At 46.7% G+C, this 16,718-nt stretch overlaps 1 protein-coding gene across 5 annotated transcripts in view; it reads right to left on the bottom strand.

The window, feature by feature from the left end:
* FBXO15 (F-box protein 15) overlaps positions 1–16,718 on the bottom strand; it is a 51,811-nt gene that overhangs the window by 19,023 nt on the left and 16,070 nt on the right. Inside the window, exons 2-7 of one of the 5 annotated variants that reach the window (XM_019643374.1) lie at positions 13,825–13,927; positions 10,389–10,631; positions 9,643–9,852; positions 6,485–6,611; positions 4,985–5,067; positions 3,949–4,091 (exon numbers count right to left, since the gene is read on the bottom strand). In XM_019643374.1, coding sequence (XP_019498919.1) covers positions 3,949–4,091; positions 4,985–5,067; positions 6,485–6,611; positions 9,643–9,794 — 505 coding nt within the window. In that variant the 5' untranslated portion in view covers positions 9,795–9,852; positions 10,389–10,631; positions 13,825–13,927. Of the gene's footprint in view, positions 1–3,948; positions 4,092–4,984; positions 5,068–6,484; positions 6,612–9,642; positions 9,853–10,388; positions 10,923–11,192; positions 11,831–13,824; positions 13,928–16,718 lie in introns of those variants that run through there. The other 4 variants (XM_019643372.1, XM_019643371.1, XM_019643369.1 and 1 more) reach the window with 4 other exon arrangements.

Here is a 16,718-nt window from a genome sequence, read left to right as displayed (position 1 = left end):
GAAGGAATGCTGGAAGTGAGGGCGCCTGAGGACAGGAGGGCTGGGGCCACGGGGAGGCGAACAAGCGCTGGGCCGCCACTAGCCTGGGGGTCACCTCTGCAGGGAGGGAAAGAACAGGGTCAAGGGCTAGGAGAGAAGCAAACCTCTCTGAACTACCTTGTTGGATACTTTCAACTTTGGAACTATGTAAATGTGGTCATTTTTTAATGTAAAAAAAAACAAAACAAAACAAAAAAGCAATCCTGAAAAATAAAAAATCAACTGAAACAAATTGTATATTGAAGTCGTAGCATAACCAGACAGAGAAAGATTATTTTAGGTGACTTAACTTTATATCTCTAGGATGATGTATCATAAGCACAGAAAGAACCACAAGGAAATGCTTAACTAAGAGAATATCCAATAAGATCATTACTAGTAATAATATTGGTATTGTTATTTTGAAATTATTATATATTGTGATGTTGTTTAGAGCAAACACTTTAAGTCTAAGGAAAAAAATACAAATATACAAAGAAGTTAATTTAAAACCCTAAGATCTTTAATTTAAACAAATGCATGATTTATTTCTTCACATTATAAAATCTACAAACATCTTAGCTCTGTCTACTGAAAACCCAAAAAGGAAGGAAAATCCAAGTGACGTGCGTCTCTAAGATGCAGATTCTGGTCTCTCAACACCACAGTGTAGTGGGAACTAAAAGGCACCAGAGCTCCTAGAGAAATGGCCAGTCCCTGGTGGACAGGAAGCAGACAGGATGAGCCAAGCTCCCTTGCCATGCTAGAGTGCAGGCCACCCACCAAACACGGCTAAAGTCATGTCAAGAGAACAGAGGAGCAGATGACCAATGACAGGCCAACCTGAGCATCATGAGAGCAATGTAAAGAACAATGACTGCAAACAAACTAAAATACATCAACTCTATATTTTTTAACCCATGATTTCACAGTAACACCCCCGCTGCTAGAGCATTAAGTCACTATTTTGTAAATTAATAAAGAGACCAAATCAAGTACGTTCCTTGTGGCCTTTCCTGTACTAACTGTACCTCATGGATACTAACTAGTTAATAAAAGAAAACTCTCCTTTATAGAAGAATCCTAGTTATTAGAGGTAGGAAGAATGATAGAACTAGGGAATCACCGTGTTACAACCACTAAGAACAATGGGCACAGGTATCCATCATTTGGTAAACCATCTGGTAAACATTCATGGGAAAATTCACAATAAAAGGAGCAGGCTAAAAAATGCCTGAATCTGCTGGTCAATCTTAATTAATATTTAGAAAAGCAGATACTACATCCTTCTGATAAATACGATAGGAAGTACAGGGCATCACCTATGAAGTATTCTTGCCAAAAAAGGAAAAACCTAAATCTGACCAAGCCTCTAGATATGACTACCAGTGTACAAGTGGGAGATGGGGAAACACGTTAACACCAGGAGCACCCACCCAAAGTGCAGAAGTTGTAGACACCAATAACAGATTCAGTTTCTCCAACAAATAAATGGCATGAGAAAAGGGACGCATTGTCATAGATCCCACAGGACTTAAGAAGCATATCCACCAAAAGCAAACGCACAAACAGGTTTAAAGTGAAAGAATGGGAAAAGTTACACCATGCTAACACTGCTCCAAAGGAAGCTAGAGTGCTTATATGAATCAGATGGAATAGATTCCAGAGCAAAAACCACCGCCAGGGATAAGAAGGTCGTCTCATAAATGATAAAGGGGTCAATCCGTCAAGAGGACATAATCGTCAATGTTTATCAATAAAATAACAGAGCTTCAAAATACATGTAGCAGCAACTGACAGACCCTCAATGGGAAATACACAGACCCACAGCCACAGCTGCAGATTTCCATACTCCTCTCTCGATAACTGAGAAAAACACATGGACATTTCTGTCCAACAAGGACCCCGTAGATTCGGCACTCTCCAATACCTTGACCAATTGACTTTTATAGGACACTCCACTCAAAAGACCAGAACATTCTTAAGTCCATGTGGAGTGTGTACCATCAGAGACTGTATTCTGAGCCATAAAACAAGTCTCAATGAATCTAAAAGAATGCATGTCACACAAAGCATATAAAAATAAAACATATCAGAATTTATGGAATGCCACCAAAACAGTACTTAGGGGGAAGTTTACAGCAAAACTGTTTCTATATTAGAAAAGGAAAGTTCTCAAAACAATGACTTCAGCTTCCCCATTAAACTAGAGAAATTAGAGCAAATTACAAAGTGGACAGGAAAAGAATGGAAACAGTAAAAATCAAAGTGCAAATCAGAGAAATACAAAACATAAGAACAATAGAGAAAATGAAGGAAACCAAAAGCTGGTTCCCTGAGATCAATAACACTGATAGACCTCTAGCCACGCTGATCAGGAAACAAAGACGACACAAATTACCCATCAGGAGGCAGGTGGCATCACTACAGACTCTACAGGCATTAAAAGACAACAAGAAAATATTATCAACTTTATTTCAATTAATTTGGAAACTTAGACAAAATGGACAAATTTCTTCAAAGACACAAAATACTAAATCTCATCCCAGAAGAAACACACAGGCATTACAAAACAATTAGACGATACAATGGAAGAGAAGTAACAAAAATGAAATGCTAAAAATCTTAAGAAGTTACAAAACTAATATGAAATAAATTCTGAAACAATCCTAAAAGACATAAAAGTATTTTTAAACAAATTGAAAGACAATCCACATTCCTGGGTAGGGCAATTCAACAAGAAAGATGTCAATTCACTCCAGGTTAATACGTACATTAGACACAACTCTAATAAAAATGCCAACAAGCACAGAAAACCTTGAAATCTTCCTGAGCCAGACTAATGGAGGTGTGTCAGAGGGCACAAAAGCCACCTTGCAAGCGATCCCACAGACCAAACTGGGCACAAGTTTAACTTCAAAAAGAATAATGTCTTTAACTGATTATAAATAACTGAGTAAATAAAAACCCAAGAGTCCAAAGTAACACTAAACAAGAAAGGGGTTAGATGTGGGGGAAGACGGCAGGGAGGGGCAGTGAGAGAGAGGGGAAGGCAGAGAGGTCAAAATTATTTCCACCATAGGAGGTGACTATTACCTCAGTTTCATAATCTGAAACTTGGTGGTTAAAAGGGAAAGGATTAAAGTATGTACCCTGTCATTATAGGAGTTTACCCAGCTGATAAGGAAAAGTTCTTTACAAAAGTTCAGCACATAAATGTCCAAATAATGACATCATTAGAATTTTCTACTTTCAAACAAACAAAATTATTAGGGAAGGACTGCTAATGGATATCAAATCCATTAGGTGAGAGTTATTAGGAAATAAAAGTATGTAATTTCCCCTATCAAATATTATTGCCAAAAACGTTAAACTTGAATCTATGCACGTTTCTACACCAAGCCTCAAGTCTACAGGCTACAGAGGAACGATATCAAGAGTAAAGAAAAGAATCAGACAGGCCAGAGGGGGGCGCTCCACGTCCCTTTCCATTCTCTTGGCTGAAGCCCCCCCCCAGTCCCTGCCTCAGCTCTGAGGACCATAAACCTCCTGTGGAACATGGAGGGCTGTGCTCTCTATTCTTATCCTGACGGTGCTGCACTGGCCCTGTCGCCAAAGTCACCAAATTCCCTCGAGGGAGAAGGGAAGACGCTGGGGGAGGGGGCGCGGTGGGGCAATACAATGAGGACAGCATCAGGAGCAGTGAGTGGTGACTATCCGGCAGGTAGAGGGAGGGTGTGAGGACGGAGGCGGCCGGAGCCGAGGAAGTTCAGTAGTCTCCGAGTGCCCAGGGGTCTGGGAGGATAGAGTGCCAACAGATGATAAGATGACCAGTTAGGCGGGCAATTCTTAACTCAGACATACAAACTGGTCCTCTGTGCCCTCCAGCCTTTTAATTTCATGCTGAAACAAAAACTCAATTAGTGTCACCTTTCTTGGTAAAGAGATTGCGAAATGTACTACACAGGCAGAAAATTCCACCGCTGTGCATGTCAACATGGAGTTGGTAGCCATGCAGTCCATACTCTGGGGTGTCATCCAAACGGGGTGTATGAGGAGGCAGCTCGTAGGGGCTAAAAAGCAAAACAGAACATATACACAAATTTGTCAACACCCGAGAGAAAGGGCTTGAACTGAAAATACTCTTTAAAAAATTAACGTGCATTCAAAGCACCAGCCCCTACCAACCCTCGGCAGGACCCCCAGTCATCTTCAATACCATGCAACTCCTATAAAAACAGGCAAAGACAGGAGCCCGTAGGTATCACAAGACCACCAGGGTGCACGTTTCTGAGACCTGCCCAGGACAGCAGCGCTGCAAAGGCCACTCTGCTCCTCGGAGGTCTCTGTGTCTTGGGACAGGAATAGCCGGCAGGAACACGCACCTAGGGACCCGCTCCGGCAACCCCAGCAGCCCTGCAGGTCAGGGGTCTGCACAGGGGGGCCAAAGCCTGATGAACAGTCTTGTTCAGTAAGAACACCCTTACTAATAAGGTAAGTCACAGGCACTCAGGAGCTTATCAGGTACTATTCCTAATGTGAGCTTGAGAGCAGCAGGAAAATGGAAAGCCTGTCCCCACCTGAAGGCCTCCAAACTCACTAGAAAGGCACGCACTGTGCAGGCCAAGCACACACTGCTGTGCAGGGCAGGTGGGGCCACAGGCCGTGGGTCCTGTGCCGCCTGAGATGGGAAACTACATGAGTGCAGAAAATGGGGCTCCTTCCTGCGTAAGGAAGCACACCGCCCTGGGAATGACATCCTCTGGGCCCAGAGCAGGTAAAGCAGGTGTGTGCTCATTAGCAGCCCAGCCACGATGGCCAAAGCTAAGGCGGTGCACCTGTTGGCTCATGTCTGCTGGTTAAAAACAGTGTCTCTGTCGCTACTGTCAGGATGCTAAGGTGATATGGGTTCTAACCATTTATGCTGACGTCACAAAACTCAAACGCACGGAGCACGAATACCTACAGAGCGGCCGAGCCTAGCGAGCTCCTCTCCACAAGATGATGGAGGTGCAGATTCGCCGCAACAAAGGCCAGCTCCTCCTCCCTCTGAAAGTTAATTAGAAAGAATACAGGTTTCAGAGGAAGTAGTTCGGTCTTTCACAAGGTCCTTGTGAAGGCAGCAGCATGTTCATCGCACAGACAACGCCGTCTCTTACAAGGAACGCTAAGGTCACCACGGCGCTGGCGCACTGTGGGTTCCTGAGGAGATGCATACGCCGCGTGACAGCAGGCCAGGTTCCCCCACGTGCACAGCGCGCACAGTGCCCAGGGAACTGAGGTCCTGGTGTTGGCAAACGCCGAAACCCCATGGGTGGGACACACGGGGATTCTTGGCAGCTCCAGGCTTTGCAAACTCTTCTCAGAGATAAAGATACTTCTGGTAAGAGCTTCGCAGACACAAGATTAATTCCACAAACACTTAACATTCGTGGCACAGTGTCCCTCCCTCCACACCTGCCGGAGCTGGCCAACCCAGCGGAATGATCGCATTCCAAGTCGTCTTTACTCATCCTTCAGGTTGATGGACGTGAACATGTGGCTGTACGGGAACGACAGCCACGTCTCCCCAAAGGCACAGCTGCCGCAGCCTGGGAGAGGTAACCCGACACGCTCCACCTGACGGGCCCTTCCCTGGGCCCAGGCAGGGGACAGTGGGTCAGCCAGAGCCCTGCAATACGCAGGCCGACAGAGATGGCTGGACCCAAGTGGAGAAACTCAGGGCAGGGAAACTGTCGCCTGGCCCATGGGTCCCCTCACACAGGGTAGGGGAGAGGGAGAGACCGACCACCGTGGTAGGCCGTGAAGACACAGGGACGTGCGAGGAAGCTGTGTAGGTCCTGGCCCTGTCTAGTCACTGTAGATACACACACACTGCAGCTGTCAGAATCACATTTGGGAACCGCTGTCTTACAATGTCCACCGGCCAAAGCCACAGAGGAGCCTGTGCTGTACACAGGACATCACACTGTGTGCTCCTCACTGAAGCGACCTCCCAGAAAAGAACCCGAGGAGGGAGCTGCCCAGCAGCCGGACCCTCATGTGGTGGGAAAGGGTAAGTCCTTAGCCACTTTCTCCTGAAGGGCAGATGACACTCGGGGCCCCATCTACAGGACCTGGAGCACATGGGAGGCTCCTGGGTTAAATGCACAGACAGACTTAGGCAGAGGAAGGACATGAAAGATGAAAGATAGGAGCACGGACTGACCGGAAGAGAAGGGGAAAGGGCCGCGATGAAAGGAATGCGTGAACATCGTCATCCAGGCCGAACAGGATGTCGTTCACACGGCAGAACGGCTGAGGAGCCCCTCACGTGCTAGAAAAACGAAGTCGGGAGGGTGGCCAGGCGGAATGAAGTCAGCGAGAGGTCCTGCGGACTGTCCCTTTGACGGGGTGCCCTGTGGTGAGTCAATGTGGGCTTGTGAGGGAGGAAACGGCACCGTCCCTGCAGGGCCTCGAGTCTTACCTGCCACAGCCCCACCAGGAGGCCTGGGTTTAGATGGAAGATCCGAATGAGTCTGTCACAGCCAATCATGGTGGATTCGGGGAAAGGACTCAGGCTGTACTTGGCGATTAGAGAGTGCCATCTAGGTCTTTGAACATGCGTGTCAAAGGAAGGAAAGAGAGACATGAGCACTGGCACCGGCAGCGCTGTCGATTCTACTGAGTGCATCTAAAACACTCTGGACGAGCGTGCCAGTCACGTGTGTGTGGCAACTCAGGGGCACACTGAGGGGCGAGGGCCGCAAACACTGCATAGACGAGAGGCACGAAGGACACACCCCAGCTCTCCCCCGAGTCTGTCTGCCTTCTCCCGCTCGACTGTGTGCTCAGTGGCCCAGGCGGAAGTGGGCTGAAGAGCCACGCAGGTGAGAAAGGGGAAGAACCACCTGCTATTCTCCTCCCGGCAGGCCCGAGCCCGGCGCTCCAGTCTAAAGCACATTCTGTGTTTCTAACCGAGTGAAATGCTGCATAAGCCAAGGTGAAATACTTCCACTGACAACAAAGCGGGTGGCCTCAGGAGGCTGCCTCAAAGTAAAAGTACCTTCTAAAGCTACTGTCATGTAACTCAGATAGTGAAAGCTGTAACTGAGAAAATAAACTGAAACCAAAACCGTGAGTGCATTCGTGAAGGAGACCCACTGGGAGCCTCCGGCACAACCAGTGCTAACAGTAAGCAACTCAGTTGTGTACAAACACAACCCAGCTCCGCTACTCGTAAGACTTGAAACCAGTAGAGCGAAGCACTCCAGAGGCACTGCAATGGTAGACAGGGGTGTCCGCCATTCCCGGGGACCTAGAGAAAGTTCAGGAAACTATAGGGAGGGCAGAACTCAATGGCGTTTGAACATTCAGGAGTCGCCTCCAGCCCTGAAGAACAAGCCATCAGGGGACAGGTATTCAGACGTTCGTCCAGTAGGAGGGCTTCCCTGTGGCACTGTTTCCAAGTGAAGGACGCTATAAGGACCAGACCCAGGCCTGGCTGCCGACCGCCCTGGCCCCTCATCCAGCCCAGAGAATCCCTGTGCTGGAAACCTTCACGCTGCTTAGAAGAGGAGGTCGGCGGGCTGTGCTAAGCCCCCTCTGTCTTGGCCCCACAGGTTAATGACATGGAAGGGAAGGTGACATTTATCCAACACTTCTCAGGACTTTGGGGAGCAATAACAGAAGCAGACAAGGGGAGCACTGCGGCAATGAAAACAATTTAATGAGTCTGACTAGAAAGGCACAAATTGCAGGGAAATTCAAATTGCAAATTATGTAAATACAGCTTTCATGTTCTGAGAGAAAAGTTCTCCTAGAGGAAACAAAAAAAGATTAAAAAAATTTTTTTAAATGACCAAGCTTCGGCTTTGCTGTCACCGGATGCTCACAGGACGGAATTTCTGCAAGATGAAAGCACCCGTCTACAAACCTGGAGTCCAAGTGCCAGCAAAACAGGTTCCTGAAAAACACTCAGTGTTCGTTCCTCAGCGGATCAAATGCGGGCTGAAGTCCACTGAGTCTTAACGGAAATAAGTTACATTCACTGAATTTCCCCAGTGAATTCTAGCATTTCTGTCACTGTGCTGTATGTAGGGTTCCCTGGATGACAATTTTCAGGGCCGCAGAGTTTCTTTAACCAAGTTTTACAGTTCAACGGTTTCCCGTTAAATGAGTCTTTCATGATCATTTTCATCGATGCTAACAGTTGTGTCCTAGATTTATAAACAGTATTTCATGATATGCCAAGTAACATTCTGTCCAAACATAATCTCATGGTGCATAAAACCTGAGTGTCACATTAAAAAGCTGTGTGCAGCATGACAGCATAGGAAATTTCAGAGATTTATCCAAATAAAGGTACCATTTTAAAAAGTAACTATGTTAACACAACATCTTCAGTGATATACTCAGGGGAAATGATTCACATGTTTTTCATCAGGGCAGTAAGGATATTTTCAGAAAACAATAAAACCTGTATTTCCCAGCACCGAGAAGCCCAATGCTGTATTCACAGCATGACCACTGGATCAGGGCTCACGGAAAGGGTCCTCAAAGAGCCCGCAGTTGGCAGAGGAACCAAATACAAGGTCCCAGGTATAAAACTGCAACGATGTGTCTGTCTCCAGAGAAACCATGAAAGGATGGCACCCCTCCCTCGGTGAAGCCAGCAGGCCCTGAGGTGAGGTGTCGCCACACCTTCGGGAGGGGGCTGCAGCACACGAGGCCTGTAAAAACAACGATGTGCAAATGGCACCTTGGGGACCAAGGACACTGAGGCCCACAGGTAGAGGGCAGGAAACCCACACCGGAGGCTGCAGCTATGAGCTCTGCAAGGTCAGGAGGTCCGGATGTTACACATGCCACAGAGCAGCTGTGAGGAGAAAACGACTGATGGTGGAAAGTGAGCTTTGTGGTGAGCATGGGCTCCGACCAAAGCCACCGCGGGACAGAGTAATAAGTACTCAGGAGGCACCAGCAACGTCATCGCACGTTTCTGATCTGTGCGTTTGATAACAAAAGCCTGTGATCTTCTTCACAGCAGCTAAATGTGACCGTGTCACCGTCCCCCTTATTACAGACGAGAAAATGAAGGCACAGCATGAGTAAGTTAGCTGCACAAGGCCACATAGCTAGAAAGCTCAACAGAAAAGCACACAAAAATGACTGATAATTATGACTCTATGATCGAATGTTTATACTATGATTATTATGCCATCTACTAAAGAAGGAAAATATAATAGTTTTATATATCTTTGTGTTAAAACGGCTAAAGCTAAAGACATTAAAAGGTCAGCTACCGATCACCTAGGAAATTTTGTGAACTGGGATGTCATCCCCTAACTGTTACTGACCGCCAAGATATGAGGACCCTAAACTTCGAGCTAACGTGAGAAACCCGTTCCTCTCCTGTCTGCAGTTATCCAGAAGGAAGAGAAGCCTCTGGCAGGCGCGCCAATTAAAATGCACTGCTGGTGTTTTTCAATTACACAGTCACGCCAACTATTGGATTGTCAGAAAAGTGATGCCGTATTTTTTTCTGTTTTTCGTTGCAAAAATGCGTCATGACTTTTCCGACAACCCAACAGTATTAACACATAAGATGTTCTCACCCCCAAGTTCTGCTGAATTGGTACTTACCCATTTTTGGTGGGGGTTTTGGACCGGTCCATAAAAACTGGTGTCATGCCACACAGATATAAGGTTGACAGAGTGGCTAGACGTGGCCAGTTTCCGCCATACCACACAATCGTCACGGACGAATGATTTACGGAAAGCTCAACGTGCTCCATGACATAGTCTCTTCCACTCTTTCCTTTCAATATAATTACCCAACCTAGACCCGATATTCTGCAGAAAGAAAAGCAAGCTAAAAATGTTTGCCTCGTTGAGAAAGAAAACAAAAAAAAAGCTAAAGTCTACCTCACATATCATCTCTAAAGCATCTAGTTCCCTAAAACCAACGTCAAAGTTCTGAGAACATGGCCGACGTCTGTTTTCATGTCACCAATAGTTCTTTCTCTGCACCTCACACACACTCACATGCTCTCGGTGCTGGCAGTACACAGGGAAGTCAGGCAAAGGTTCTGCCCAGGGGAGAGCTGTCTTGAGGGCTCTTTCCTTACTAGAGCAGATTACTAGGTTATTTCTGCTTTTCACAGAACTTTGGGCCATCTGTAAGGAATAGGAAAATACTGCACATCTTACAGATGCACAGAAACACAAATATGTAGAGACAGTCCCTCACAGTATAAAGTGCACATACGTCTTATCTACACAATCGCCTGAGCTTATGCCTCCCTTCTTTTTTAAGGCTGTCTCTAGTGACTTGTTTAACGGAACTCTCAAGTAACCGCTATGCCCCCTGATGAAGAAGACACGCATACCTGAGGGCCTCTTTGGTTCTCACCGGAAGGCCTGTGTAAGGGTTGACAGGTTTGAGAACCTGAGCTAGTGCTGCTTTTACAGAGGCTATTTGTTTTGTGATATATTCTTTCTTCCAGTATCCAGCTTCTTTGTGCTCAACTGACAGTAAGTTCACAGACACAGCTGTCTTCGCTACTGAATTAACTTTCCAATTAGATCTTTTAGGCGAAAAGGCAGTTGAGTAGATTCTGATCCAAATAAAACTGGGGGGAAAGAGGAAACGAGTAAACTGTCTATGAGGCATTGTTATGGACCTGTAGTTGCAATATATTAGTTTGGAGGTGCACAGTAATTTTTAAATGGTCTAACTCCAGGAGTAAAGCACACAACGTGTAGGGCTCTTCCCGTGTGACAGTCAAGTGCCATCTGAGGTCAGCGTTCCAGCCCCAGAGACACTGGCTACAGGAAAAGCTTGTTTCCCAGCATCAGGTAAAGGCAAGTGACCTCCCGCTGCTGGGACCATCCAAACCATGGCCATCCTACACCACTAATTGCACAGGAGGTCTATTACAGAAAAACAGCAGGAAAGGTGTCACATGATTCCGATCTTGTTCTTTTGAATACATTCATGTTTTTAAAAGGTCAGGAAGGGGATATATATACAAACACACACAGAGAGAAATATCAACAGTGTGGACTAAAATGTTTGTTCTTTTTGCGTTCCGTGTTTTAGTTTTTCAGCCATGAACATGTACGGCTTGCACAGAGGAAGAACTGGAGATCGTTATAAACAACTCCCAGTGACAGGTAACATTTCTGCGCACCTGTGTTAGGCGCTCAGCCCGCGCTGGGTACACAGCAGTTCATGTCACCTTCACAGCAAATCCGTGACACAGCGATGACTACTGTCCCCACTGGAAAGACAATAGAACTGAGGCCCACAGGCACAGAGGCCGCGCCCAGGTTTGTGGTCAGGAGCAAGTGGACCAGGACTGAACCCATGTCACCTGGACCAGAGCCCACACCTCAGGCCATGGCTTCACCGCCTCTGCAATAACATACAGAAATGGACGCAAAGGGCCTCAGCAAGTTCTCCTGCTGCTGACAGCCAGTCGGCCACAACACTGGGATCCACTCTGCTGCGATCCCCAGGCTCGGGTCCTCCAACTCCATGGTGACAAGCCACAGAAGTCACACAGCAGCGCAGTCTGCAGGGGCCAAAGCTGAGCCAGAGTGCCTCTCTCCCAGCCACTGTAAACTTCTCTTGGGGGAAACTGAAGCACAGGATAAAACCGGTGTCCTCATGTGAAAGGTGACATTTACATCAATAAATGTAATTATTTGCTAATTTATGTCTCCACACTCTGTTTAGTGCAGAGAAGATGCCAGTACTGATGGCCCAGAGAGGGCAGGCAGACGGTGACTCCCCGGCAGGAGGGGGAACCCTGGCCTCCGCAGCCTGGGGTGATTGATGGCTGTTTCCATCACTCAATGATAACCGCAGCGCTTCTCAGACGTACAACATGGGAGCACGTCTCCTTGATCAGACACTCTACAGACTTTCCACCAAAGTCACAAACAATCAGAGCCCTGCTGACATCTCTTCCTAGTATGAGTTTTTCCAGTAACTTCTCATCCCACAAAACCATTTCACGCCAAACTTGTTGCCTTACAGTATTTGTTTTCAGTTCCGAAGTCTGACACAATTTCGTACACACTCTAGAGTTCACAAAGTACAAAGCTGCACACGGCCATGGGCGGGGAGCAGCCCTCACGTGCCCACTTCCAGTTACCACGCCTGACGTGTGTGTGCTGGACCACGTCCACACACCTCACCTTACTTCCTTTACCGTAAGTGGAGCCCGAAGAGAATAAAAACGTGCTAGAGAATTCAAGCATTCTGTGGGCTGATCCCCTTATCTGTGAAATACGAATGTCAAGTTTAAGACACTTGCATCAGTCTCCAAAAGCCAAACACGTTCATTTCCTGATTACAAATGTTCCCTCCTGTTACAGAGCTAAGGCGGATGTGAGGACGAGCGCTTATTTATCTAATCTGACTATCATCAGGCAGAGGAACACTCAAAACGAGTTGTTCAGAAAATGGGGCCAATTTAACATTCCGGTAAACAGTGTTTCCCAGCGTGCTGAGAAATAAACACCCCACTCGATGCTGCAGACCCAGGCTGAGTCACGCTTGCCTGTCACCCCATAGGGAGGCCGGTGCTCCTGCTGAGGGCCCAACACACACAGCAGAGAGGCCACCCCCACGAAGTGTCCCCAGAAGGCACCAGGGTAATTGGCTACAATACGTGCTCCTGTCCTCCCTTCACAAGCAATGCTTAGACAATGTCGTTAACTTTCCAACCCATTCAATTATTAACATGTCCTTTTAATGAAGACTGACACTTATAAACACTATTCAACTTACACAATTCAGATTTATCCTTTGAGAAAGAAAACAAACATGAGGGTACCTTCATCAGAACCTCAGATTTTTAAAGGATGATTTCCAAGAAAGTGGGATGGGCCCATAATTAGTGATATTACTAGAGCTGCAGCCCCAAATCCACTGAGGGGCCCAGTGCCTGCACTAGGTGGGCCTTGAAGTGAGGTGGGGAGTGGCGATATTTAAAGAAACTAAGAATTCATAATTTGGGCCAGCCGAGCGGCTCAGTTGGTTAAGAGCTCGCTCAAGAGTGCGAGCTCTGAGCAACAGCAGTTCAATGCCCGGCCTGAGCTGAGCTGCCACTGAACTGCCAACCAGTGGCAGGATGGCCCAGCTAAAAAAATAAATAAATAAATAAAGAGACTGAAAGAATTCATAATTTATCATCTTATCTAGCACTCGGAGTTCTATCCTTAAATACAGCAAAAACATCCAAAAGGCTGCAGTTTGGGACATTGAGTTGGCCCCTGTCTTGAAAAATCCCTCACTGCACTTTGCTTCAGTGAACCAGCTCTTGTCAATGGTCATTAAGAAAGAGACACAAAAAATGGCTCTGCATTCATTCCAGAATTATTGCTAAGACCTTGATTTCACTCGATGTGTGTGTGTTTACTGACATAAATGGGCAAGCAGACATCTACTCCCCATACAGAAAACATCTTAAAATAAAAAATAAGAAACCCGCCCTTCCCATCTGAGAATGGCTAATGTCCCCTGCTAATTATAAGAACCTGGGCTGTACATTAGTATGACCCGGACAAATTTTTAAATGCAGATTCCAGAGCACAGAACCAAAATCTCCAGAAATGCAGGTTAGGGGTCCGCATTTCTTGGGCTTTCCCAGCTGGTCCTAAGGCAGCCATCCTAGGCACTGGCACTGAGAACCAGGGCCCACACAATGTTCCCCACCCCCCCGTGGCCCAGGGCTCCACGCTGCTATTGCCCTCCGTCCACCGTTCCCCATTTCCTCATCTGTTAGACCACCAGGGAGACGGGCAGGCCCTCACCTTGATCTTCTCCCCGGCTGACGTGTGTGTTCTACATGGGGTCAGTGTCTGTCTGATCTTCTGATGCTGAGGGGCAGAGGGACCTCAAAGCCTAGATGTTCAGCTGCAGGGCACGAAATTCTCACTATAAGTTAGGAGGAGCCCACTGCTCAGCCCCAAGATCAAATTCTGAGTTGCAGACAAAGATCTGAGCGACGGCACAGAAGAAGGCTTTCACCCCTTTTTCCACAGATGCCCAACGAGCCCAGGTGAGCTGGGTAAACCTCGTCCCTGGTTCCTGCCTCCAGGGGCAAAGCCTTTGCAAGAGCATGCTCCCAGCCTGTCTCCTACGCTCCTTCACACTTCCCCACCCAGNACTGAGGCCCACAGGTAGAGGGCAGGAAACCCACACCGGAGGCTGCAGCTATGAGCTCTGCAAGGTCAGGAGGTCCGGATGTTACACATGCCACAGAGCAGCTGTGAGGAGAAAACGACTGATGGTGGAAAGTGAGCTTTGTGGTGAGCATGGGCTCCGACCAAAGCCACCGCGGGACAGAGTAATAAGTACTCAGGAGGCACCAGCAACGTCATCGCACGTTTCTGATCTGTGCGTTTGATAACAAAAGCCTGTGATCTTCTTCACAGCAGCTAAATGTGACCGTGTCACCGTCCCCCTTATTACAGACGAGAAAATGAAGGCACAGCATGAGTAAGTTAGCTGCACAAGGCCACATAGCTAGAAAGCTCAACAGAAAAGCACACAAAAATGACTGATAATTATGACTCTATGATCGAATGTTTATACTATGATTATTATGCCATCTACTAAAGAAGGAAAATATAATAGTTTTATATATCTTTGTGTTAAAACGGCTAAAGCTAAAGACATTAAAAGGTCAGCTACCGATCACCTAGGAAATTTTGTGAACTGGGATGTCATCCCCTAACTGTTACTGACCGCCAAGATATGAGGACCCTAAACTTCGAGCTAACGTGAGAAACCCGTTCCTCTCCTGTCTGCAGTTATCCAGAAGGAAGAGAAGCCTCTGGCAGGCGCGCCAATTAAAATGCACTGCTGGTGTTTTTCAATTACACAGTCACGCCAACTATTGGATTGTCAGAAAAGTGATGCCGTATTTTTTTCTGTTTTTCGTTGCAAAAATGCGTCATGACTTTTCCGACAACCCAACAGTATTAACACATAAGATGTTCTCACCCCCAAGTTCTGCTGAATTGGTACTTACCCATTTTTGGTGGGGGTTTTGGACCGGTCCATAAAAACTGGTGTCATGCCACACAGATATAAGGTTGACAGAGTGGCTAGACGTGGCCAGTTTCCGCCATACCACACAATCGTCACGGACGAATGATTTACGGAAAGCTCAACGTGCTCCATGACATAGTCTCTTCCACTCTTTCCTTTCAATATAATTACCCAACCTAGACCCGATATTCTGCAGAAAGAAAAGCAAGCTAAAAATGTTTGCCTCGTTGAGAAAGAAAACCAAAAAAAAGCTAAAGTCTACCTCACATATCATCTCTAAAGCATCTAGTTCCCTAAAACCAACGTCAAAGTTCTGAGAACATGGCCGACGTCTGTTTTCATGTCACCAATAGTTCTTTCTCTGCACCTCACACACACTCACATGCTCTCGGTGCTGGCAGTACACAGGGAAGTCAGGCAAAGGTTCTGCCCAGGGGAGAGCTGTCTTGAGGGCTCTTTCCTTACTAGAGCAGATTACTAGGTTATTTCTGCTTTTCACAGAACTTTGGGCCATCTGTAAGGAATAGGAAAATACTGCACATCTTACAGATGCACAGAAACACAAATATGTAGAGACAGTCCCTCACAGTATAAAGTGCACATACGTCTTATCTACACAATCGCCTGAGCTTATGCCTCCCTTCTTTTTTAAGGCTGTCTCTAGTGACTTGTTTAACGGAACTCTCAAGTAACCGCTATGCCCCCTGATGAAGAAGACACGCATACCTGAGGGCCTCTTTGGTTCTCACCGGAAGGCCTGTGTAAGGGTTGACAGGTTTGAGAACCTGAGCTAGTGCTGCTTTTACAGAGGCTATTTGTTTTGTGATATATTCTTTCTTCCAGTATCCAGCTTCTTTGTGCTCAACTGACAGTAAGTTCACAGACACAGCTGTCTTCGCTACTGAATTAACTTTCCAATTAGATCTTTTAGGCGAAAAGGCAGTTGAGTAGATTCTGATCCAAATAAAACTGGGGGGAAAGAGGAAACGAGTAAACTGTCTATGAGGCATTGTTATGGACCTGTAGTTGCAATATATTAGTTTGGAGGTGCACAGTAATTTTTAAATGGTCTAACTCCAGGAGTAAAGCACACAACGTGTAGGGCTCTTCCCGTGTGACAGTCAAGTGCCATCTGAGGTCAGCGTTCCAGCCCCAGAGACACTGGCTACAGGAAAAGCTTGTTTCCCAGCATCAGGTAAAGGCAAGTGACCTCCCGCTGCTGGGACCATCCAAACCATGGCCATCCTACACCACTAATTGCACAGGAGGTCTATTACAGAAAAACAGCAGGAAAGGTGTCACATGATTCCGATCTTGTTCTTTTGAATACATTCATGTTTTTAAAAGGTCAGGAAGGGGATATATATACAAACACACACAGAGAGAAATATCAACAGTGTGGACTAAAATGTTTGTTCTTTTTGCGTTCCGTGTTTTAGTTTTTCAGCCATGAACATGTACGGCTTGCACAGAGGAAGAACTGGAGATCGTTATAAACAACTCCCAGTGACAGGTAACATTTCTGCGCACCTGTGTTAGGCGCTCAGCCCGCGCTGGGTACACAGCAGTTCATGTCACCTTCACAGCAAATCCGTGACACAGCGATGACTACTGTCCCCACTGGAAAGACAATAGAACTGAGGCCCACAGG

This window comes from Hipposideros armiger, unplaced genomic scaffold (genome assembly GCF_001890085.2).
Source record: "Hipposideros armiger isolate ML-2016 unplaced genomic scaffold, ASM189008v1 scaffold_77, whole genome shotgun sequence".
In the NCBI taxonomy this organism is placed as follows: Eukaryota; Metazoa; Chordata; class Mammalia; order Chiroptera; family Hipposideridae; genus Hipposideros; species Hipposideros armiger.
Note: the sequence above shows the minus strand (reverse complement) of the source record. Positions and strands in the feature narration are given on the sequence as shown.